The sequence below is a fragment of the Strigops habroptila genome, chromosome 5, assembly GCF_004027225.2.
Source record: "Strigops habroptila isolate Jane chromosome 5, bStrHab1.2.pri, whole genome shotgun sequence".
In the NCBI taxonomy this organism is placed as follows: Eukaryota; Metazoa; Chordata; class Aves; order Psittaciformes; family Psittacidae; genus Strigops; species Strigops habroptila.
This window is the reverse complement of record NC_044281.2, coordinates 22,735,194-22,760,046: the sequence shown is the minus strand read 5'-3', so window position 1 is coordinate 22,760,046 and position 24,853 is coordinate 22,735,194. Positions and strand designations below refer to the sequence as shown.

The window sequence follows — 24,853 nt, the reverse complement described above, 5'->3', positions numbered from 1 at the left end:
GAAAATGAGGTTGGCAAGTTAACTGTTTTCTATAGCAGAATGCATGCTCTTTAAATATAATAATTTATGCAAATTAAAGGTTCACATTATATAATTGCTAACAAAATATTTACATATCTCTCCACTTTGATGTCGCTGAGAATTTGGGGGAAAAAAAAAGAAAAAGGATATTTAAAGAGACATATACTGGACAATTTCAGTCATTAATATAATATGCAGATACTGAATATTTTTGGATACTTAAGGGTATTAGCTAGACATTTAATAGATATCATCAGATATGATCCTGTTTCCACTAAGAAAGAATTTGGGTAATCGGATTTATATAGTCTACAGCATTTCCTAGGGACACTGCCAAGGATTTGTCTCTTTTTAAATAGTGGCGATGTTAATGTTCTTTTAAGACTATTTTTTAAATACCGAGCAACATCGTCATGAAAGGCTGTGCTGATTTCCAGTTATGTAAAAATTAATTTGTTTAATCAAGCTACAAGAAGGACAAGAAGTTGAACTGGAAAAGTCCATCACATTAAGTAAAGGATTATCACTCACAAGAAATGTTTTCAATGTCAGACTTGCAGCCAGAAACTAACTATACTTCTTAGAGAACTCTATGTGCCTGTCTCTCCCACCTGACTGGTTTTTCAGAGCCCTCCAAAACAACACCAAAATGAACTCTAAATACAGTGTTGACTTGCTTTTTAATTTTACTTGCTTTAACCACAATCAAAGAAATTTCCAGGAATAAGGTTTAAATAAATAGTTACCTTTTATAAACATGTATTTTCTTTTACATGGTATTTGCACTGGAAAAGGAAAGGAGATTCCTGACAAGTTGCTCTGCCTCTGGTCTCAGGATTGTCTAGTAAGAAAGGATATTAGTTCATCTGGCCCACTTTCAGCAATATGATAATAAATGTTTCCCTTTTAAAACACATTTGCAAACTTGTAATTAAAAAAAAAAGGGGGGTTTAATGTTTTTATGTTGTCGTAATGCATGAAATACTTTCATGAGCATTATCAAGTAATTTCTGCTGAAAAAAGGGAAAAAAATTTTGGCATAATTTTGGGATGATAACAGTACAGATGAGAATTGCTCCCATAACCTTCTTCTGAACAGTGATATATGCAAAATAATCCAAAATGAGTTGCTTTCCAGTCCCTTTACAGACTACTTGACATCCACTGCTCAAGTATTTCAAACCTTCAGTTGCTGACTGTAATAAGTGCACAGATGGAACAATATTTATTCTGTCAGTGGAAACTAATTAGGATGACACTAACTCTGAACATTAAACCAGAAGAAAAAAAAAATTAAAAAAAATTCACACTTTACACAATGTGGCACATGATCTGTGAGTTTACAAATAAAAGCTATAAATTTTAATATATTTCTCTTACATGGGAAGTGTGACCATCTTTGCTGTTGTTGCTGCACACGGTAGCTAGAGATGGGCTGCAGCGCCATATCTGGATTTGCGTACAAACATTCCCATCTCTACTGTTAATTTGCTTCACATCAGAAACTGCATCTCAACAACTTCCATCCCGCAAGAAGAGCAAGTCAGACTTGCAAATTATTTCACATTACTCTTCAGTCAGCCACACTGCCCCTGTCACCCAGAGGTCACCTCCCTCAGCCGTCAGGTCCTAGCTGTGCCAACGCCATGAGCTGGGAAGAACTGAATTCAAGACAGGGAGGTGGCTAGCCCCTCCATCGTGCTTCTCTCCCTTAACTCCAGATGCAGACATTATGCGGCTGGCTGCCCTTTAGAATAAAGATCCCATTTGACAAATCATCAGGTCTTATATTATATATATATGTGCAACCTTCATCCAAGGTTGCTCACAGCTGCTGAAGACTCCAGATCAGACATGTCACCTCAACACACAAACTAGCGATTTTCAAAACCTCACCAGGGATCTAAATCTTTTAGTGCCTGCATATCTTTAAAAGTCTTATTGACTTCTAATTTTCATGAGCTTGAATAGATTTGTTCACAAATGCTTAATGCTCTGAAGACCTACATGGTACAGCTCAAATTCACAAGATTAAAAACACAGTGTAGAGCATGGTAGTTTCTATTAAGCTCAGCTATCGGTCCAGTTGTCTTTCAGTACTATTCTGTTTAAAAGAATGGATGTCAGGAGAGAATCAAGTTTGATGTGCACACGCATTTGTGCAGATACAGCACCCTAACATCTTAATCAATAATAACTAACCTTTGTAGGGAAAAAAAAAAAAGAAGTATATGCTTTAAGCAATGTTGACTTTTCTAATTTGGAACAGCAAATTAATTGAAATACAAAAAAATAAGAAAAAAGGAATATCAACTGCCCACAATTAAGCAAATGATAACATTTTAGAAGTAATGCATTTTAAAAAAAGTTAAAGTTATCCCATTAATTATTGTTCTGTTCATATAAGATAAACTGGGAAGGAACAGAACTGCCCAAGAAGGTGAAATCTCAAAGATTTCTTGTCTGTGCAGTGGCACAATCCCCTAGAGGTGTTTAAAAAAATACATTTGGAAGTTATACTTTGTGTGTTGCTAGTGTTCTTCATTTGGCATCTCTTAGTAGTCAGGAACATGCTGGTGCAGAATTTCACTTTGAGTCCATCCATATTACACTAAAAGTAATGACAATGAATATACTTTTCATAAACCAGATGGAATAGTTAAACACTTCTTCAACAGTTCCAGTTATAGCCACTAAGTCTAATAAAGGATACTATGTATGGCTACAAATCTGGCTTTTCTCAGATCAATGAGACTAATTCTGAACCTTAATTATTTAAATCTGAAAGCATATTTTAAAGCACTTTCTAAACTAAGATACTAAATGTGCTCCATAAGCTTTGTTCATTTATTGATATTCATGTCAAACCTCAAGGGCTACTAACCTGCAATCTTACATGTTAAAGCTTTTTTTTTTTTTTTTTAAACTTAATTCAAACACAAGGCACAACATAATGAGTAAACCTGCAAAAAATGATGAAGTGCATCTTACTTCTAACTGACGATAATATCTTCAGTGGATGCCAGATAGCATCTCTATTGAAATCATACCTTGGCTTGACAATAAAGCTGGAAGTTACTCAAGTGTATTGTAGCCAACTGTCAAATTTAAAAACAGTCACAACATACTATTAGTGGCATTCAGCCAATCTCTTAAGGAACACAATGACCTGAACTTTACTCTGAAAACTCAGTTTGAAAGCAAATTTATTCCCTAAAGTAATTTTCAGCACTGCTTAAAAAGCTTGGAAAAATCAGATTAGAGTAAACCAGGTTATGTAGATGTTATGAGAATGTAACTTCTAAAAATAACTTTATGGATCAATTCAAGTAAAATTCAAATACAGTGATCTCACCTTTCACACAGCTCTGCACTTCTATGTTCTATAATTCTGGTCCCAAACTATCAGATTGATACAGTCTGTACAGTTAGTATAATGTTTAGAAAGTCTGCAATGCACGACTCCCATACACTGAAGATTTATGCCTTGAGAGGCTTGTGTGAACACATTACATCCAGTATCAGATAGAACTGCTGCACTGCATGCTGTATTTTAAAATGACTATGGATGCTGAAGAAAAAAAATAATATTCTCTCAAAAGGCACGCATATGTATTACTATAATCTGTAACAGGGTACATATTTTTTTATCCAGTATTCCCATCAATGTTATAAACTTCCATAAGAAATGACACAGTATCTTACAGATGAATGAAAATAAAAATGGAGATAATGTTAAATACAGCCAATGAATGAGGTGTAACCATTGAAAGCTTGTCATGATCACAGAAAATGCACCCAGGAAATGCTTAATAGAAACTCCTATGAACTAGCAGGAGTGACACATAATCAATGAAACTCCTATTAAAGCATTATTAAGATGTAACTGTGTTTATTCTAAGTAATATAAAATGTTCCCTCTCACACATAAAAGCCATCCATGCACACTGAGCCTTTCATAAAAATGATCAGATATAGTCTAGAGGAAAATGTTCACAGATACTTCAGAAAAAGAATCATACGCTAATGCTTCAATATGGTCAAAAAAATAACTTTGATGTTATTAATGTATGACATCATATATGGAACTTATTCTTTCCAAACAGCATAGACTAAACATTTCTGTAAAATTGATTCCAAGGGACAGCAGTTTACTACTTTGCATATTCAAATGAAGTTACTGCTTAGCTAAAATATCACATGCAAAGAAGAAATGGAGTTAGTCTCAACATGTGGCTAAATAAGATAGCTTGTTTCATGCGTAGCAACTCTACAGACTTATTTATCTGTTGATTCATGACATCTGGCTTATGACTGAAGCATTAGGAGCCATTTATACAGGAAAAGTACTGTGCTTAATTTCACTTTCACCTCGCTAGTGAGGCAAACTACATCAATTTAAAGCATTGCTTACTTTATTCACACTACAACCAAGTCTGGGATGTGATTTTGCAAACATGGAAATTAAGGATCAGATTTCTTTTCACCCTTATCACACAGCTGGACTGCCAGGAAAAGAACACCACAGATGGTCTCTTGGTTTCAACAAAGTAACTTATGATTTGAATGAAACACATTTATCTGTTCTTCGGTGTCACCTATAAAGGTAACATTATGCCTAATTCCATCAAGTCTGACAATACAAACATTTCACAGTAAGTACTATCCTAGCATAAGTACAAATTAAGGAAATCCTGTTGTGGTCAACAAATCTCCTCAAGATCACCATCGGCTTCCCATTGAAAAACATTGACAGTTACTCAACTTGAAATCAGGGGGAGTTTTTGTTTTGAGCAAAGTTATTCTCATACGCAGTGTACAGTGAAGCAAAGATAATAGTTGTGTCATAATCATATGTAATATAATATAATAATGGTGAAAAAATTCCAGTTGTATTTATCTGATCTCTATCTGCAGTGTTGCTAAGTATATCAGAACATGTAAAACTAACAAATAATGCAGCAGAAAGTTCCTCAATATAAAATGAATCTTCTCAAATATAGGAACTCAGAAGGAAAAACAAAGTTGCAATGACATTTGCATAGACTCTTATTTTAAAATTTTCTTTCAGTTGCTACAATTTTCAACCTTTTGGCTTACGTTATTTTCTCTTTGAAAAAGATACCCCCAGTGGAGTCAAAGAATTTAATCATTACTCTAGTTATTTGGTGCTTTTCTATAAATTTCTTACTAAAAATACATGTTAGAACTGTAAGCATCTGAACTTTCTTTGTTAATTAGTTACATATAAAAAAATGTCCTTATAAAAATTATTCTCCACAGTATTTCTTTCTTCACCTGTTCACAAGACATTTTGACTTATAATTGCTTTTTTTTCTGACATGTTTGTTTTATGATATTTGTTTCTTAAATCTCTTTCAAAACTCTGCAGAGCCGATACACACATCAACATCTGCTCAAAGCAACAAAAGTGCAATCCAGTGGAATTAAATGAAGTTGTGTTTTGATACTAAAATAATCTTATAAATACAGTTTCACCAAGTATCAGTGCAGAGAAAATCTCAGGAGGCTCAAGCAAAATCTGTGTGGTCCAAAGATGCATCCTAAATTTCTGACTGTTTTCTACTGAAGAGTATTCCCCTTTTCCTTCTCTCTCCACGCAAAAGTCGTTCATTTAGAACAGGCTGGTTTTATACCTAGAAAGGACAGAGAAGATGACATCCTGAAGACGGAGAGAGGACAGCAGCACTTTTTCTCATTATAAAGACTGTAAGGTACAAAAAGGATGACTTTGGTATGAACCATTTGTACGGAATAATGTGAGCATGTAGAAAGAACAAAAACTAGGACACTGTTTTAATCAGGGATGCAGGAGTGACATTCCTAGTTCTAAAGAACCACAGTTCTCACATAGAGCCTGGGACAGTGATTCACTCCACAGAAAGCAAAATGCTTTCCTTCTTCCTCCCCATTCTACACAGTAACTCAGAGCAATCGATTCCAAAGCAGGCTGAAGCCTGAGAAATTTAACAGCTCAGACATATATCTGCATTCCTGAACCCTTCCCACCTCCCATGATTACTAGCAGTCATTCTTACTAGTTAAGAAGAAAACAAATATTTCTCAATTCTTACTATGGGGGAAAAAATACTTCCTGTGAGACGTATGGATGGAAACTTATTAGGCAAATATTATTTCTCTCTAGAAATAACTTACACTAAAAAATAAAGTAGGCCAGGTCCCAGTCTCCAGTGTTGAGGACAAGTGGCACAGCGTGGAGGTTAGTAGTCTGGAGCCCACGCTTGAGTATATGTCTTGGCTTCATTTGGTTTATATGATGTAGCCTTAGAGACTCCAGAAGAACAACAAAATTTTTAAGAATGCCACTGACATTAGGTTACTTCATAATGACAATGAAATATCTATGCCAATTTCCTATTTATTAGACATTTATTTTTGTCATGTGTAAGATGCATGGTAGGTCAACTGAAGTCACAGTGAGACATACTCCAAATTTTCCAGAAGACTTCACTAAAACTTCTTTATAGTTTTAAACAAATTCTGTCCAAAACAGAGAAAGATCTATCAAAAAGCCAGAGGATGACCCTCTTTCAGAAAGGCAAATACTGAGTTTCATTTTTGCAATACAGTTTGCATCTACTATCTCCCTAAACTTCTATTGAGATCTCTCTTCTTCCTTCATTAATGACTGCACATCTAAACATATATTAGCTGTAAACTAAAAAAGAAAGGAAGACTGCTGGGAAAGGCACATATTTTCCACATCTGGTTTTGATTCAAAGGAAGGGTGAAATCAAGAAAACAGGGTTAAAATAATGGCTTAAAGAACAGAGGGGGAAATACAATGGACATCGAGAAGAAAATACTAATTTTGATGCAAATAATCATCAATTAGATGGCAGGGTTCATGAATAGACTAATTAGGGAACGGGATCCAATCAGTAAGAAATACTTTTGAGGTTTGTTGCTCTGACTCCTTGTGGTCTTAAACAAAATGGAGAAGTTTGAAGTGCTGCAGGATGTAGAACGAACTATTGCAGGAAAGCAAAATACATTGAAACAGCAGTCAGGGCTGGAACAGAGATACCAAAATGCGTGTGTTCTTTAGGAAAAAACAAAAATAGACAGAAAAGGCTGTCTGATGACATTATAGACTGTGAAGTCATGAAAAGGGATATGTTGGATAAAACACTCCGGACTTGACAAAGTAATAGACATAGGGGAAGAAAAATAAAAAAAAGACGTGTGCTGGAACAGTCATAGAAATTACACATTAAAACTCCCAGATTATATCTGGACTTGGCGCAAACTGGCGCAAAGGCACCAATATTTAAGGAGGCAGAAGAGGTGAACTGATCCAGACAATAGTTCTTCTGCTCAAGGCTTAAATATGTGTGTGTGTGTGTATACATATATATAGGGTTCAGAAAAATGGGGTTTAATTCACAGTGGGTTTATCAAAGGTAACTAATGCCAAGCTAATTTTTTTGATTTCTTTCTCTGATTACTGACTCATCTAACTGCACATCTGCATCTGCACTGTGCATCTAACTGCACTTATCTAACTGCACATCTGCATATATATGATAGGTTACCTTATGCATTAACAGCTGGCAAGACAGGAATTAGTAAAAGGACTGTAAATTAGTTAAGGAAACACTGGAAGAGGTATAATGACAGACAGTATTGAAAGGGCATCTTCTGAACTGGAGGAAGCTTGACAACGAAGCTCCCAGAAGATCAATTTGCAAAACTCCCTTAAATTCATAAGTGAATATGAATATGACCTAAGAAGTAGGAACACTCAGTGGAAACTCGAAGATTACACAAAATTAGGAGGGACCACCAGTAGAAAGAAAAATCAAAATATCGTACAGGTAAAATATCATGTTTCACATGATATGAAGGCAATGAACAGAAAATAGGCAATGAACAGAAAATAGTAGTATGAAGTATGAGCTAATTGTCAAAAAAACCTGTTGCAAGTTGAAACCTACACATGAAGAAAAGTGAAAGGAAAAAAAATGAAATGTATAAACTGATCGGAAAATGGACTTTTGCCAACTAATTTCATGCAAATACGGAAACATGTTATGCAGTTGTAAAGTAAACACAGGCAAATAAATAATAAATATGCAGACATTTTTTTTCCCCCCAGAAAGTATTAGTGTCATTACACAGTGAAACCTCACCGGAACTGTAATTCTGATTTTCTTCAGGGAAGATTAATTTAAACTGGAAGAAGAACAAGGAAGGGCTATAGGGATGATACTGGGAATGAAGAGTGTACATTCACATAGAATAAAAGATGTTTGCTTGCTCTACCCTGGCAAGACTGAATAGGAATATGATTCCTCTCTAAAAATATAATCAGCAAAACATATACACTGGAGATGAACTATTTAAGTCAAAAAGACAACACTGGCACAAGAACAAATAAGTATAAAACAGCCATAAATAAATTTATGCTGCAAATTAGAAGATTTGTAACTCCCAGGGCAGTAACATTATTGAACAGCCAACCAGAGTCCTGAAGGACAAAAATAATTAGCTCATGTTAAGACACAGCTTTATCGTGTTATAATATATAGTGACAGCAGGGGACTGGATTTTGAGATTTCCTGGGCCATTTTGTATTTTATATACCCATCTCAGAAGGGTTACAGAGGTACTCTTAGCTTGTAGAAAACTGGTGGGACTAGGCCAGTGATGAGAACATTAAGAGAAAGACCGGAAATATTACCTTGGTGCAGAGCCACACTAAGGAATGAACTATTGCTTTCAAACTGAGGCCAGCTCCTCAGAGAATAGGCAAAGTCAATTTCTGTATCTGCATGTGGGTATATTTCAAAATTATTTTGAATAGGGAAAGGAGACATAGAAATAATAATACATACTGCTTATTTCTTCTGCATAACACACTTCCTTGTCCGCAGTTACCCCATTGCAGAAACCAGCATTCCTTCTACTAGCAAAACCATTCTGCTTTAGATACGTACTGCCTGCTTCATTCCTATTTAAATACTAATGCACTTTTTTCTTTTCTATACTTTTTCTTTTTTAATTTTAACTAATAACAACTCACTTGTGCCCTCTGGTATTAGCACCTACACTGCTGTATGATAAAATTCTGTTGGGCCATGTGTAGAGGCCTTGAAAATATCCCTTTTGTAACATGTTTTCTTTTGCTTGTTCTGTGGGTGGTTTTTTGTTTGGTTTTTGGTTTGTTTTTTTTTTTTTTTTTTTGTTTTGTTTTTTGGGTTTTTTTTGTTTGTTTGGTTTGGTTTGTTTGTTGTTGTTTATTTGCTGGGGGGGTTCTTTTTTTTTAGTTGGATGGTTTGTTTGGGTTGCTTGGGTTTTGGGTTTGTGTTTGTTTTTGTTTTTGTTTTTAAATAGCTATCTTCAGATACTGCTTTGAGATTGTGAAAAGTGGTTTTCCTTTCATGAACTTTAAGCATGTGGCAGTGATCAAATGGGTACAGCTGTCCTTTAAGGACATTGGCAATTATTGTCATCATACCTCTGCTACGCAGTTAAAATTGCTTAAAACTTTGATAATGATTACTTGACTGCATTTAAATGAAGGTCGTTTACCCTTCCATTCCCTACTTATATAGCGTCTTTCGTGCAACATGCCTCAAGGCCCTTTCCAAAGAACACTAATCAGTACACAAAATTATATTGAAGCAAATAACCTTGTCACAAATTCCATTACACAGTAAAAGCTAAATAAAAAATAATAGCTTTCCTGTCTATATTTAAAAATATATATCCACTTAGTGTCAAGCTTTTCAAATGAAGAGAATGCCACAGAAGAGCACGAATCCTCCTGCACAGCAAGGAAATGAAAAGTAAACTACTGCTATGACACACTCAACCAGTACTCACCCTACCTTACCAATACAATAGGCAATTGCAAAAATCAATATTTTTAAAATGCTGGCTCATGTTAAACTCAGAAATTTTCAATGGGAATTTCAAAGGAAAAGCTGAAGCCATGTCCAAGAGGGGCAACTAGCCAGTGGAACAGAAATCATCATGTCTTGCAATAATAACGGTTTTAAGATTTGATTGAGACAAGATCGACATTTACTTAAATGAGAAGACTAACCATTTTGCTCAGCCTGCAGTTCAAAACAGAAGAAGGATTTCTTCCCATAGATAAAGCTAATTTCTTATCTATGCACACAAACAACCTCTTACACCAGCTCAGACAAGTGAATGTACTTCCCTTGTTTGCAAGTCCAGACAGGAGAAAAGATGACTGATAATGTCACTCCCATTCCATGGTGGGCTTGTTGGCCACTTACTGGTAACCCTGACACTGGCTATAAATACAGCAGTCTCCACAAAATCCATCGGGCTCTTTGAGTTGCTACAAATTGACATATATAAAAATATCAAGAAAAAACTCTCCGGAAATTACCTTTCTTCCTAACCAAACAAACGATTTGATCTACTTTAGTGGCAAAGTCAGCCCTTCCCTTGTTACAAGTCTGGGACCATAACAGCAACTGCAGAAAAACTATGCTTACAAGAACCTAAAATGACAAAAAAATCTTAGTTCACTGATGGATCTAGGATTGTACTTGTAGCATTATCTGTGCTGCAGAATATCACACACACCACAAAACCCCAATGATCTCTCTTGCAGATATGTTCTGTGGTAGTTTCTCAGCTGAAGAAGCAGAAACAAAATGAAACTGACTGAAACCCTCCTGAGAGAGAAAACATCTAAAAAAATCACAGGACAAGAGCCACCCCATATCCCATATGATTTAACACTTTTTTTGGCTGACAGAAATATAACAAGGAAGGGGAAGGGATGAAAGATTAAATACAAGGGAGAGTAGTAAAGATGTCCAGAAATGAGACACTCACTCAAAGCTCTTACCCAAGTATTTGTCTTATTGTTGATTTTAGCTTCTGAAAAAAATGAAGTAATAAAATACAAATTAAATAAGAGAAACAGAGCATTTGGAAAACTAATTTTAAAATTAGAGAGAAAACAACTGAAATAAATACAAATAAGTAAAACTCTCACTGCACAGTAGTCCACAAAATGCCTGTGCTTAAAGTGATGAAACAGTTTTTGTTCAGAGTCCTGGCTGCCAAGATTTACAGAGTTTGTCATACCCTATGGTGATCTCTTCATGTGCAAAAACAAACACAATTTTCTTCTGGAAGCTGCAAACCTCTTCTGCAATTCCAACTGAAATGATTTATTGGCCAATTGACACTTCTTGAATTAATTTTTCTTCAAGTATAACCTAGGAAATTTCATCTCCAATCAGTTATGTCAAATTTGACAGCCTCAGGTGAAATGTCTTCTTTCTTAATTATTTTATTATCCCATTAATTCTCCCAATTCATTAGTTAAAGTCCCGTGTCCCCCTCTGAAGAATTTCTCTTCTTCCTTGGTATGTATTACTTTCAAGAACCTCAAATAAACAATGTCATCTCTCGGCTATCTCTTCGCTACTCTAAATATGTTTCACTACTGTCGCCTCCCTTCAGAAACTAACTAACGCTTATACATCAGTTTTTCTCCATCTTTCCTTTAAAGACAATTCCAGAAGGAACAACCAAAGGTAGAAGCGTCCAATTCACACTACTGTGTGCTATGGCAGTTAAGTACACATGCTGCTCTCCCACCCCCACCAAAAAATTAATCTTCAAAATTGTACATTGCAAACCGTATCTTAGCTTTTACCTACTGTTCCTCTATATGAGGTGAAAATTAAAGGTTAAATTTACCATATAGCAAATCTGTTGATCAAAAAAGCAGTGTGCCTTTTGGTGCCTATGCTGTAGCGAAGATACAAATACCACTCTCAAAACTGCTGATCCCTGGGACAGGCTGCCCAGAGAGGCTGCCCAGGGAATCTCCCTTCCAGGAGACTGTCAAACCTCAACAGGATAAGGCCCTGACGGACCTGATCTAATTTTGAATTAGCCCTGCTCTGAACAAGAGTTTGGGCTAGATGACCTCCAGAGGTCCCTTCCAACCCAACTGGCTCTCTGTGAGTCACTTTAGAATTTTTGGTCATTCCAGAAATACAGCTTAGTACCTTAAATCAGCTGTGTGCTGAATTCCCCATTAGATTTTGTGCTATGCTATTATTTTCCTTACAGTCTGATATCAGATGCAAGATGTACAAAGACCGGACCTCTTCTCCCAGCAGTATTACCAGGAGATTTAAGAGATTGGTCAGCTTCTTTTGGACTGTAGCCATTTTTTCAAATTGTGAGAACAGAGAAGATGGATGGATCACACTGGAACAGGGAAACGACCTCAAGGGAATATATAAGACAGCCATCAGTACAGCAGCCATATCACCCACAATGAAGTAAAACATGGAACTATTCATTGATTTGGATGATTCCAGAAGACTAACAGGCAGCAAAGCCAAGTATAGTATCACCACCTTTGCCAAATTATCTTAGCTCTTTCTGGAATACATGTTGGCTTTGAGAAGGGATTATGTATGTTCATATTGCTCCCTTCCAACACTGAGGGCAAAAATGGAGCCTGCCTTGTCTCAGACAGTCAATACATAAGCTAGAAATACTGCTGTAAATCTAGTGGAGGTTAGAAGCGGCTGAATTTTCACTACTTTGTCTAAATTTTCTCAAGAATATCCTTATTTCTGCAGACTAAATTGGAGGATCATATACTTCATCTTTTTCAAGACCTTCCTGTCCTTTTGCCACTCAGTTATGGCAAATCATCAAACTGCTGCAATACTGCTTCCCTGACACAAGGATCAACTCATCGCTTTTGGGGACAGTCCCTGCTCACAGCAGTATAGAGATTATTTTAGACACAACTGGAAATGGCAGAGTCCCTTTGGGGTTGGCTTTTGCTAGCCTAATATCTAATACAGAATAAATACGCTAAGAGCTCCAAGTCAAGTGCAGCATGCTCCAATAAAAAGGAAAAGAATAAGACATAAAACTATCAACGACAGCACAATAAAAATACAAATAAAAAACCCACTTGAAAATAAGTATCAAATCAATTAAGCACAAAACCTGACAGAAAAAAGGTACTCAAGGCTACCAAATGCCTAATTCTAGAGATACTGAGCATCACAGCACTGAGTCGGCAAAATAAGCATACAAATCACTACAAAACCTTGTGTGTTTCCCAGTATGAATGTACCTACCCTAAAGCCAAATCAAAATTTCTTGAATTGGTGTTTGGCAATCAAGACAGCAGCTTGACAAACTGGTTCTTTTAAAATGCTTTTCCTTAGAGAAGATTCACATTGGTAAAGTCTTTCACAATTACATTTCCTCTGGAACTAATTAAAGGATAACATTTTTCATTATCATATTTTAAAAAGCTGATTTTCAAACGTTGTAGAGATACAATTAATGTTTAGAACTTTAGGCTAGGCTGACAGAATATATAATATTGGAAAGTACTTTCAAAACAAGTTGAAAATGTACCAAAAACTGAGCAGATTAGAGGCTCTCAAAAGGTCAATATTTTTATTTCTTCTACCATCATTTAAAATTTTTGAATATGTCTAGATGAGGAATTCGGTTTTAAAATAAAAATTCAACTCTTAAATCTTATCCACTCAGGAAGAAAAAAAAAAATGTTAATGTAAAGTTTCATGGTTGAAGATGCAGTGATTATTTTGATTATGTGACAATCACAAGTTTTGAAGTGGGTAGGTTTATTTTTTACTTTGCTACAAATGTAATACATATTATTACCTCTGCTACAAAAGCTCAGAAAGCCTGACTAAAGATTGCACATAACTCCCATAGTACCATCTAGATTGTTGAATGTCAACTGTCATGCCTCTCAGCTGCTATCATGTGATATATACTGTCTTAAAGGCGCTCACCACAACACAGCCACTTCTGGAGTAGAATGACGTGCTATTAACACATGGCAGATTATGATCCCTGTGCAGAAGAATGCTGTTTGTCTGAAAGTACTACTGGAGAAATACAGGTGATCTTCAGTAAAAGACAAACATGGCATCTTCATGACAGAAAAAAAACCAACCATGCAACTCAAAACTATAAATGTCTAAGACTATAACTACTTACGATCTCACTTGTTCAAAAGCTTGTATATCCAGTAGCCAAGTAACCTTATCACACTGTCTGGAGAATTGGTTTAAGATATCTCAGTGGGACTTAGAGCATCCAGACATAAACTGGCTGAACTGTTAACCTGAAGAAACCATTCAGTATTGCCCTAGAATTAATTAGTTCCACTTTAACATGGAAAAGGGTTTCAGTGGGAAAAGTGCCAGAATAAGAGCCATCAAAACAGACCTGTGGTAATCACTAGAGAGCTGGAGTATTAATCTATCTGATTAATCTGTTGAGCTGTAATAGTTCCTCAAGGGCAGTGTGATGAGTTGGTAAGTGAACCTGGTGTCATTCTTCTGTCCCCTGTTTCAGAAGGATACAGGTCTGTAGAAGAAAGCTTGATGGCAACAGCAATGCTTCCTATTTGCCCTGATAGGAACTGGTTGAAAGCTGCTGGATACTTCTCTAGACCCAGTAGATACTACTTTTGCTGACAATTTTGCAATGCTTTCACCAAAACCATAGTGACTTTGGCAACATTAAACAGGGATTTAAGCACTTGAGATGAATAGTTAGCAACGATACAGTACAAAAGCTATCATGGAAGACAACCCTGATACAAGAATAAAATATACTCTGGTTATAAGCTCTATCAGAAGAAGCCTCCTTGCCAGAAAAGCAGCAAATTGTCAAAAGACAACCAGAGGAGAAAAGTTACAGAGTAAATATGATCATAAGTGACCATACAGCTACTGTCAGCCTTTTCCCACATTAAAGCAGGTGTGCTACATTAGTACACCTTAACATTTTTGGCTTCTGTTGGGTATCTGAATATTGGAAGCCACTAGGTCTGGAGAGGGAATGAGATTTCACTGTATTTCAGAGAAAATTCCCTGCTTCCCCCCCCTTTGAAGACAATAAACACTTTATCTCATCTTCTGGTCTTTAAGAGAAAATTTATTAAAGTTCTCCAAAACTGAGGTTCTGGAGGAAGCATGATGGCAGAGACAACATTATCTGCCAACCTCTAGCAATGATTCTGGTGAATGAGCAGAAATGTTTATGGTATCAGTAAAATCCTAGAAGCATTTGGACTGACACCCATAGGCAAAAACTAAGACAAATGCCTGTTATTGCCAAGGACAATCTGCAATTAAGAATCTCACAGTCAAAATATGAGACAAAGGGAACAGACAGTAAATCATTATCAAACAAACCAAAATAGAGAATCTGGAACAAAAATTTAACACATCAAGTTATTCCAAGAAAAGACAAAATAATCCTACTGACAGAGAGTTCAGAAAAAGTGTGGATGCTGAATCACCAGGAGCTATAATTACATCTGTCCAGAATACTGATGTAGGAAATGCTCACACAATTTCTGTCAGCACTTAAAATGACAGTATTTCCTACTGAACTAAACAGAAACCTAACTTATCATACTCAGCTTGTCCCTGCTTGGCAGCTGCATATGTGTAGAATATTTCTAAAAGGGAACCAGGTCACCAAAGAAAGCATCTATTGAGCATCTTTTCTTTTACTCATTGACTTCCTATGTTTCCTCTGTGCATTACACATTTTTCCCTTCCTCTGTTGGCCACCTCAGCTCTGGAATCACACTGGGAGTCAATCATTTTGCAGTCTCTGACGCAGAGTATTGATTCAATGCTGTGAAAGACGCCATTCAGTTATAATCAGTAACTAAACCATAAAACTATATTATTACTTACTTTCATTCATTCTCTTCAGTAACATGACTAAATACCTTTAACTTCGTTCACCAACTCTCTACTGCAGCCACTGTCATGCCAGCAAGACAAAAAGTAAACAAAAAAACCCCATTATAAAGTCACAACAGGCCTTTTAGAGCATGATTTATATGTTCCCTTGTGTAAAATAATAGTATACAGCCCTTTAATATCCTTCTTTGAAAGACAAATTTGGTTTCTTTAGCTATAATTTTCAAATGGACATATACCATTCTCTTAACCTTTCATAATAAACTTGTTCCCTACTCTTTCTTGTGTCTGTATACAGTCTCCAGACCCCCATGAAATATCCCATTAGTCCCACTTGCTGAATTCTGGTTTCACCTAATGTCACCTTTCATTACCACAGACAATTTAAAGCTCAGGTACTCTGCCATAGCTGAGGAGATATAAAAGACCAAAAATTACTTTAGAAAAAATATTTCTCAGAAGAAGTCTAGAAAGAATTTATAGGTCTCCTTTCTCCATGGGGTCTTTTTTCCCCCATTGTCAATTATTCCAAACCCTGAATTGTTTTCCCATTTATTTAGCCTCACATTAGTAATAAAAAAAAATTATTCTCTTAACTTTACAAGCTCATAAGTCACAAAGAATCTTTTAGATAAACACAAAATGAATTCTGATGGACCCAAACACCAAGCTTGGAAATGATAAAAATAGAGGTAAAGAAATCACTTCTATCTCTTCTTGCATGGCTACCCTGTGCCTTCTCAACCCAATACAGACAGGAAGAAGTAAGACCAGTAACCAGTATTTCCAACAAAGAGGAGATGAAAAGGGATCATAATCAGAAAGAGATCATTTAATGAAATACTTTAAACAGAAATTACTTTAGTTACAGGAGACCAATAATGATGTAAAAGCAAGCAATCCAAATTGCATGTTGATGGATCTCATCGGTTACTTGCAGAGCCTAGTAAAAGAACGCACTGAGAATTACTTTGCTTTATACTGTTCAATCGTTCTGTGTTTGTATTTCTACAATGAAAGGATTTACCTGATGGAATAAGTTACAAGTCCAAGAGTCTTTACTGGGCAAACTGTAGACCTGACTCTATCAATGAACCAACAAGTTTCAAAGGCTTGCCTTTTTGTGGAGTCTCAGCACAAAGACACTGAAGAGACCAGCAAGTACTGTCTGAAAGAGTTACCATCCCAACCGCAAACGATAACAACAAAAAAAAAAATCTTCCTTTGGCATAAAGAGCAAAACTAAAATCATAAAGATATGTCTTGAAATACAAGCCAGACATTTCACATGAAATAGTTCCTGTCTATGGTTAACTTCAAATGAAGAATGATCTAGGACATCTTCTTCTTCCTCCCTTTTAAAATTCTATTAAACACATCAAATTCAAATCATGAGAATCTCGTATGTATTAGAACGGGAACAGTAGCTTTTAAGTAGAGAGAGTTAACTCTGAAGGATGAAAAAATAAGTTTCCTTACCCCAAGATGAATCCTTTAGTCTCTCTTCCTCAATTCCATCCTTCTTAACATGAAGCTTGGAAGAAGAATCCATAGTTAGATGGATACAACAAGTTCCTTCCACCCAGTAAAATGTATCTTTCAGCAAAAGAGAATTCAAGGGAAGAGTGAAAATGGTTTGAGACTGAGCTGAAAGTTAGTTTTATAGCAGCCAGTCAAGAAGTCAAATCCAAACAACCTCTTCTCTCTTTCTTTTATCGGAATATAATCTGAGGAATGTTGTAGATCAGAGACTCAAAGGAATTATGAACCCTTGATATGCCTAAACAACTAGTCTTATCTAACTGAGAAGCAGTGGGGTAAATATTTTTTAGTAACTCATACTTTTTGCCTAAGAATTTGTAAAGTAGTCATGTTCAAATATGGATAACCCATTTAAACCACAAGTTCTTTGGGATCCTTAGGGTTGGGTAAAAGTCTAGAACGACAGTATTTAGCTAATATCTACAGAGAAATGATGTGGAAGGGCTGTGGAGAACTAGGGTTTATAGCAGGAAAGATTTGGGACTTGGACACTGTATTATGCCAAGTCTCACATGTGAGTCATTTCATTCTTTCCTCTGGAGGACTGATTAATCCCATTCTACTACAGCAGCAGCAAGTTGTAAGATACTTTGTAAGTGCACCAAGCTGTTCCCAGTGCTATTGCCAAACAAAGTAAGAATAGTTTCTTTGATGTGAAGAAAAGTTACATTCCTTCCTCCTTCAATTGCTAGCAGTGTTGAAAAACTACTTTGGTGAATGGCTAGATATCACTAAAAACTTGTTACACGACATATCAGAAATCTCATTCAGATCAAGCGACAGAGATAGGGAGATCAGCAGGGGCAGAAAATAAAGGAAAAAGTGAAAAAGAGAAATAAATGAATAAAGTACTCTCATGAAACTTTTCTTGTTTGTCAGCAGAGCTGTAAGCATGTCCAGTGTATTTTAAGTGTCTCATCAGGTAGAGATGATAATTAAAAGAAAGGGTATGTGAAGAAATATGTGTGAAAGATATTGTGTCCACTGTTAGGAGGGCTGGAAGTGCTATGACACAGGCACTGGACAAAAGAATTTCTTCACTTAGAATGCAGTGACAATAGGTCTGCCTTTCAACAACCATTTCATTTTCTTCGTTACTGCTCAAAATGTTTTCCAATGTAAGCCATGTTTATAACAAATCTGTAAAGTTTCAGAGTGCTACAGAAAGCATTACAGAAATGCAAATTGTATTACTGGTCAATGCAGTTTTTGTAAGTAGCAGTTGTAATAAACAATTGAAATAATAGGTACTGCTGATTCACAGTGAAGGGAAAAAGCCCTACTGCACCTGACAGAGAACTACAGATACTGCTTAAGACAGGAACATTAAACACTTTATTACTGAGACATACAATGCCTTCAATTGAAAACCAAATCCTAGCTGGCTAGAAAAGAATAGAATTACAGCTCAGTTGTGTCTGAGAATCCATGATAACATATTGTAATCTAACAAATAACATTTAAATAAATGTCCAAACGCATTAGCTTCTCTGAAGATCCATAATATACCAGGTTGTTGTCCTTCCCTATTTATGTGCTGCAGGTATTCTAACAGCCCTTGTACTTTGTATCATACTGGAAGCTCATCCCATAGATGTTTTCGCCAAAATTCTCAATAGTATGAACTACCAGCTCCTCCTTAGCAGTCTCCAAAATACCTGCTAATTTCCCAAGGCCCTGTTGACAATCCTCTACTCTACCCTTTCAGGAACCCTTTCAAACTGTTTTGTTCTTTCTGGACAACATTTATTAATAAGGGTGAAAAAAAAGATATTTTGTTTTACCTGCACTATTGTTGCAGGAACATCTATCTTTGCCAGTTACCACACCAGACTTCCTGAAAACAAACTAAGAAACCCAAGAGATGCTGCCTCCTCTGCTCTGTGCAAACATACCCACAGACACAAAACCGTTCTGTTTGCAGTAAATAATTAAGAGGTGAATTACATATTTTTAATACAATATTTTCTAATAATACAATTGCTAAAATACTGGTGGATGGAGGAACCCACTCTCCAAATTCAGTGGGATAACAATCTTTCCCTTGGACCCTGAGCTTATCCCTTCAAGTTACAAAAACAATAACCCCAGAGAACTGGCAAAAAAAAAAAAATTATTGCATTTATGTTGGCATCAAAACAGAGGAACTTTTAAACTATTTCAGCTGAAATCATATGATCCAGTAGCCTAGGGGAAGGGATATTAATAGCAATCAGGGCAAAGAGGAGAAGAGAACAACTTTCCTCAGCCCAGAGCTAGGCAGCAGGCTCTCCACAGCTCTTCTCCACCATCCATCTGAGCGCACGGGGCCAGCAGGGTGGGAAGCCCAGTGGCAGAGGGCTTGCAGAAGTAGCATTAGGCTTCAGGGCTCTGCAGTTCCTGACAGCCCATCCCAACTGCAGCTACGGACTCACACCACAGCCCTCCAGACGCCAGCCAACCCCACTTTTGATCATAGCTCATTTGAAGAGCTTTTAGGCTACTTCTGCAACAGACTGTGTGCTATTGTACTCAGGATTGGAAACGACAACCAAGACAGCACTGAATAAAGTAAATTGGCCATGAGCAAGTCCCTATCCCCTATTTGATATTGCTAGCATATTCCTTTAATAAGGGGCAGGAGAGAACTAAAAAAAACAACAAAACAACCAAGGAAGATGGAGAAATGCATACATCAGCCAACAAGCTGAATAATCATAAAATGGGGAAAAACCCTGATTCAAGCATTAATAATTCAATTAGTATTCATTGAAATAACATTGATTTTAACTAATCTATTTCACATCAAGGTTCATCCTATGTGCTTTCTACAGCTTAAAAATCATTAGTATATGAGCCTCTAATTACTCACATCTTTAAAAATAACAAAAAGGAGACACAAAATTGCCAAATAAATATTTTAAAGCCTCAAATAGTCAATAGAGAAAAATGAAATGTAATTGCTTGTCACTGTGGATTACTAACATGGAATACACTAGTAGCTTGCCAGCTATATTATATATGTAATTTGATTAATCGGAACTTCAGTATATTAAAATATTGGTAAAAACTGCCTCAGCCGCCAAAGTATATACTTACCAGCTTGTATTTGCGCAATACAGTTTGTGACTGGCTGAAGCACAACACTTTTCATTTATTCTACTGCACTGCTCTGAGCTCATCCAAAATACACAGGAACAAAACCCCATACATGTTTCTGTCTGAAGTGGGTCCAGCAGATCAATAGAGAATATCTATGTCCATCACAGAGCTTTGCTGGAGATGATGCAGAACAAGGCACATTTCTAAAGGAAACTCCAAGAGCCACTGAAATTCCCAAAGCTCTGTGCACCACAGCCAGCCAGAGCCTGCACACGACAACTGCACTTCTCTGCTTTAGGACATAATTTCTCTTTTTCACATTAGGTAATGTTGACACTCTGGCTTTGGCCTTTCGGCAGCACACTTTACCAGTGGGTCCCTACCAAGATGGATAAAAGATAAAGAGGGATGTATAGGCAAATGCAACTTGATAGAGAAAAGCAAGACCAGTCTGAGCTTCCTGGCATATAAAAATGATTTTATAAAGAGATAAAATAAATATACTCCTCTTTACAGTCTCCTGTCATTACACTTTATATCACGGTGATATAGTGAATCCACAAATATTGATATTTTATTTATTTATTTTTACAACATGATGAGGAAATTTCTGATTTTGGATGCAGTCAGATGTTGTTCTATCTAGTTGGGTAACTACAAATCAGAGATATGACAGTCTAAGCACTTGGTTTTTAAGAAAACATTTTTTTGCTTCCTATAGGTCTCTAATTAAGCTCAGTCAATTTTTATTAGCTTCCACAGGTTCAGATTTCATTGCAAGGCAATCAAAATACTTTAAATCTTTTCACTGTCATCTGTCTTTGCCCAAGAGAGCCTTTCATATCACAGCTTTCACTTTATTCTCCAACAATGCTCATACTTGTTCTCTTAATTGATACTTGTTTACACTAATGATTTCTGCTATGTGTGAAATACTTTCATGTGTAAAATCAACTGTAAGTAGCATTTCTCCATCTCCACCCCAAACTCATTATCTAAATGCTACAGGTTACTCCACATTTCTATATACACAAAACACAGAAGTGCTGATTTTCTTATTTAGTAGCAGTTGTGGTCACCTTAGGTGTGCTGGCAGTTCAGCAAGGGGCACAGCCTGCCACTGCATATTATCACAGGATAATAGGACAGAAGAATTTACATTCCAGATACCTTTCAAAAAATAACATAATTGGCTTATCAACAGCACTCAACCAAGTGCAATATAAAGCTCAGGCACAAGCTTATTTTATATATGCATACCTATCCAAATACACACTTGTATAGACAGCTATCTCTATCTTTTTTCTCACATCATGTGCAATATTGAAATAAATTATCTTTTCCAATGGCATTACACACCTTGCACCAGCCTGCAGTATGTAGGTACAATAAGCACTATCATTTCAACCACAGAAATCTTTGCACACCACATTTGTGAACAACCTCAGTGCACTTCACTTTCTACAGAAGTATGTACTTGTTAAAGCTTTTTTACCTGAAGAAAGAAAAACACTAATAGCACCATGGGAGTTTCAAGAAAGGCAGGCAAATTATGATCACATTTACCATCTAATTTTCTCTCTGAGGCTTGTTCAAACAGTGCAAACATTGTGCTCCTCTTTTTCATTTGTTCTGACAAGCAGGATGACAACTAATCACCATCAAGAGCTTTCCTACTCTCCAGGCCCGTTTTCTGTTTATCCAATTTGATGCCTTCCAGCCAAGGAAACTGTTAGCCTTCCCTGCCACCCCAACTGGGAAGGCCAGCTCTCCAAGGCCAAATTTCAACTAGAAGTCTTTTAGGGTGTGAATCCACAGTGCTAAGCAGGAATAAAATGAGTCCTTTCTGCTGTGCAGTGTGTGATAGCACCAGCAGTGGGTTCCTTATAGGGTGACAAAACACCCAAGAGGGGCAACAACAGTTGGAGACTGACACAGAAAAAATGAAGCCCAAGGAAAAGGGAGATATCCTCTACTCTCTTCCTTCATTTTCCCCAAGAGACAGATCTCTTATCTACCAAAGTATTGCTATGCAAGTCTTAAAATGTGCAAAAATAAGACACAAAAAAAAAGGGGGGGGGGGGGGAAACCCCAACCTTGGAGAATACTGAAAAGTTACTCCAAGGATGTCTGTCCTTTGATAGATCTTCTCTCCAAAACTATTGCACTGATTGGCCTTGATAAGACTCAGCCACACAATCAAATTACCATGGCTTAACAAGTTAAGCCAGTGTCACCGTCCACATCCCTTCTTCACCCAGAGCCTAAGCAAGACAACACAAATGGAAATGAAAAAGCCGTATGACCTCACATGCCCATTAGGCTAAAATAGTACACAGTAGACACCATTCCTTAGCAGATGCATAAGCCATGAAGATTTCAGATGGGCCACTTGTTATAAACCTAAAAGGGAAAATGATGTTGAAACTGTATTTAATAACGTAAGAAGTATGTACGCACATGCAATTAAAGAACTCAGTACAATTCATCCTTACTGTTCAGAGGTCATATCAAAATTGGGTAATGTGTTAAGCAACCTATATGGCATAAATAATCACCAAACTTTTCATTGCTTTAGCTGTCCAATACTGTCTTATTTCTGATAGTGTGAAGGAAATAATGTAAACGGGCAGCAGGCTAACTCCAGATTTATCAGTTTTAAGAGGTCTTGATCTTTACATTGACCAATCCCATGCCAAAAATTCTTTGTTTTTCTTTATAAGCATTTGAAAAACTCAGCTAGGCTTTGACAGAAGCTACGCATTCTTTTACCATTACTTCTGTCCCTTTGTCCGCAGGCAGCAGCCCATCACCCCAGCCAATGTTGCCAGCTTCACCAACCAGCACCCCTGCACCAGATTTAGCTATACAAAATACTGACATTAGAAAGCTGCTTGGCTCAAATTCTATGCTACTTTTTGAAAGGTTATTAAATATTTTCCTGGATCTTGCAATCCTGCTGCTTACACATATAATTAAACAGCCTGCAGTAGAATACATTTTGAGTCAGGTGATTGTTCATGAGAAATGTTAAGAACTTGTCCTAATAGAGAGTAGGGAGTGCATAAGGGGTGGGTTTTCTGGGGGGGTTATTTGGTTTTTTTTAATGCCTACTCAGGAAAAGATGTAGAAATAAAGTATGCCTCATACTTGGCAAAGGGATAAAACAGGCCATGCATAACCTATACCACTTCTTACAAAAGCATTATTTGAAACAGAGGAATTTTGCAAACTAAAGACTGCAAAGGTTTCAGTGGAAGAAGACATAATAATTCTTTGGAAAGAGATTGGTGTATTCTTGGGAGGGACAAAGAAGGGAAAAAAAACATTCCGCTTGATCCTGCTTCTTCCAAGAGTACTTGCAATTTCCTTTTCTTGAAAAAGATTTAGGAGACAAGAACAACAAGGCTATTGTCTCTGCTGCACGTTACATGGGGGCCTTCAGTTTGTTCTCTATTACAATGATAAATATCTTCATGGGAGTAAGAGGTTTCCCCACATCACTCTTCCATCTATGCATCACACTAGTCTATGGACCAAGGAGGTGGATTTTACTGATTTAATGATAGATCTGGTAGCCTAATGGATTTTAGATTAGACTAGTCCACTCTCATGTCAGTATGTAATCTTTGTAAGTGTCTGAGCCATGTTCAGTGGTAGAGCTGAACTATTTTCTCCAAATACTTCATATGATATTTCTATAGGCTATGATACTTAAATGGTCCATATCAAATTCACAGATGTCTTTTTCTTTAGCTATTATTGCTGTTTTCTGGTGGTTGGCTCATCTATGATTTTAATATGTAAAGATCAATTAAGCCACTATTCCCAAAATTGCAGGACACTGCAGAGCTGCAAAAGATGAGCTAATGGATTTTTCATCTCTTCTGCTTCACAGCATTGATTTGAAGGATCTTAAATTCTGAGCTTTTAGATCAGAGACAGATGTTTACAGGAAGAAGCTGAAGCCCAAAAGTAACTTTCTTTAACAATTAATATCCTGTGCAACTTCAGTGATGTCAACAGAATCAAGTGGGAGGTAAATCAGTGTGTGGTTTTGGCAGCTTTCCCTTTTCTGCCAATTAGAACAATCAGACTCTAAATTTCATATTGAGCTACAAGAAATTAGCAGCGTTATCTGGTCAAATGTTAAAGTAAATAGCACTTGAAGCGTTAATCATAATTGCAGTTTTTCAAGTCATTCATATTGCATTCCCATTGGCTCATTTCCCCATGCTTAGCACCGTGAACGTACTTTGATGAGCAACATCTGCTTTGTCTCTGCCAAAGGAGAGAGCTGGGTCTCAGCTGCTAAAGCAGCAGGCTGCCAAAGCAGCTGGACTCACCTTCCCCAGAGAAGCCTTCTGCTGGTTATGGGGGCACTTGGGTACAGAGGAGCAGAGCAGGTGGGAGGACTTGGTAAGAAGACA

General features: G+C 36.7%; 1 protein-coding gene across 10 annotated transcripts in view; it reads right to left on the bottom strand.

The window, feature by feature from the left end:
• Nucleotides 1–24,853, bottom strand: part of FIGN (fidgetin, microtubule severing factor) — a 104,723-nt gene that overhangs the window by 30,360 nt on the left and 49,510 nt on the right. For 2 of the 10 annotated variants that reach the window (XM_030487501.1, XM_030487502.1), the window contains exon 2: nt 17,280–17,334. The exons of the other annotated variants lie outside the window; for them this stretch is intronic. In XM_030487501.1, the coding sequence (XP_030343361.1) occupies nt 17,280–17,334 (55 nt within the window). The remainder of the gene's footprint in view (nt 1–17,279; nt 17,335–24,853) is intronic. 10 annotated transcript variants of the gene reach the window in all.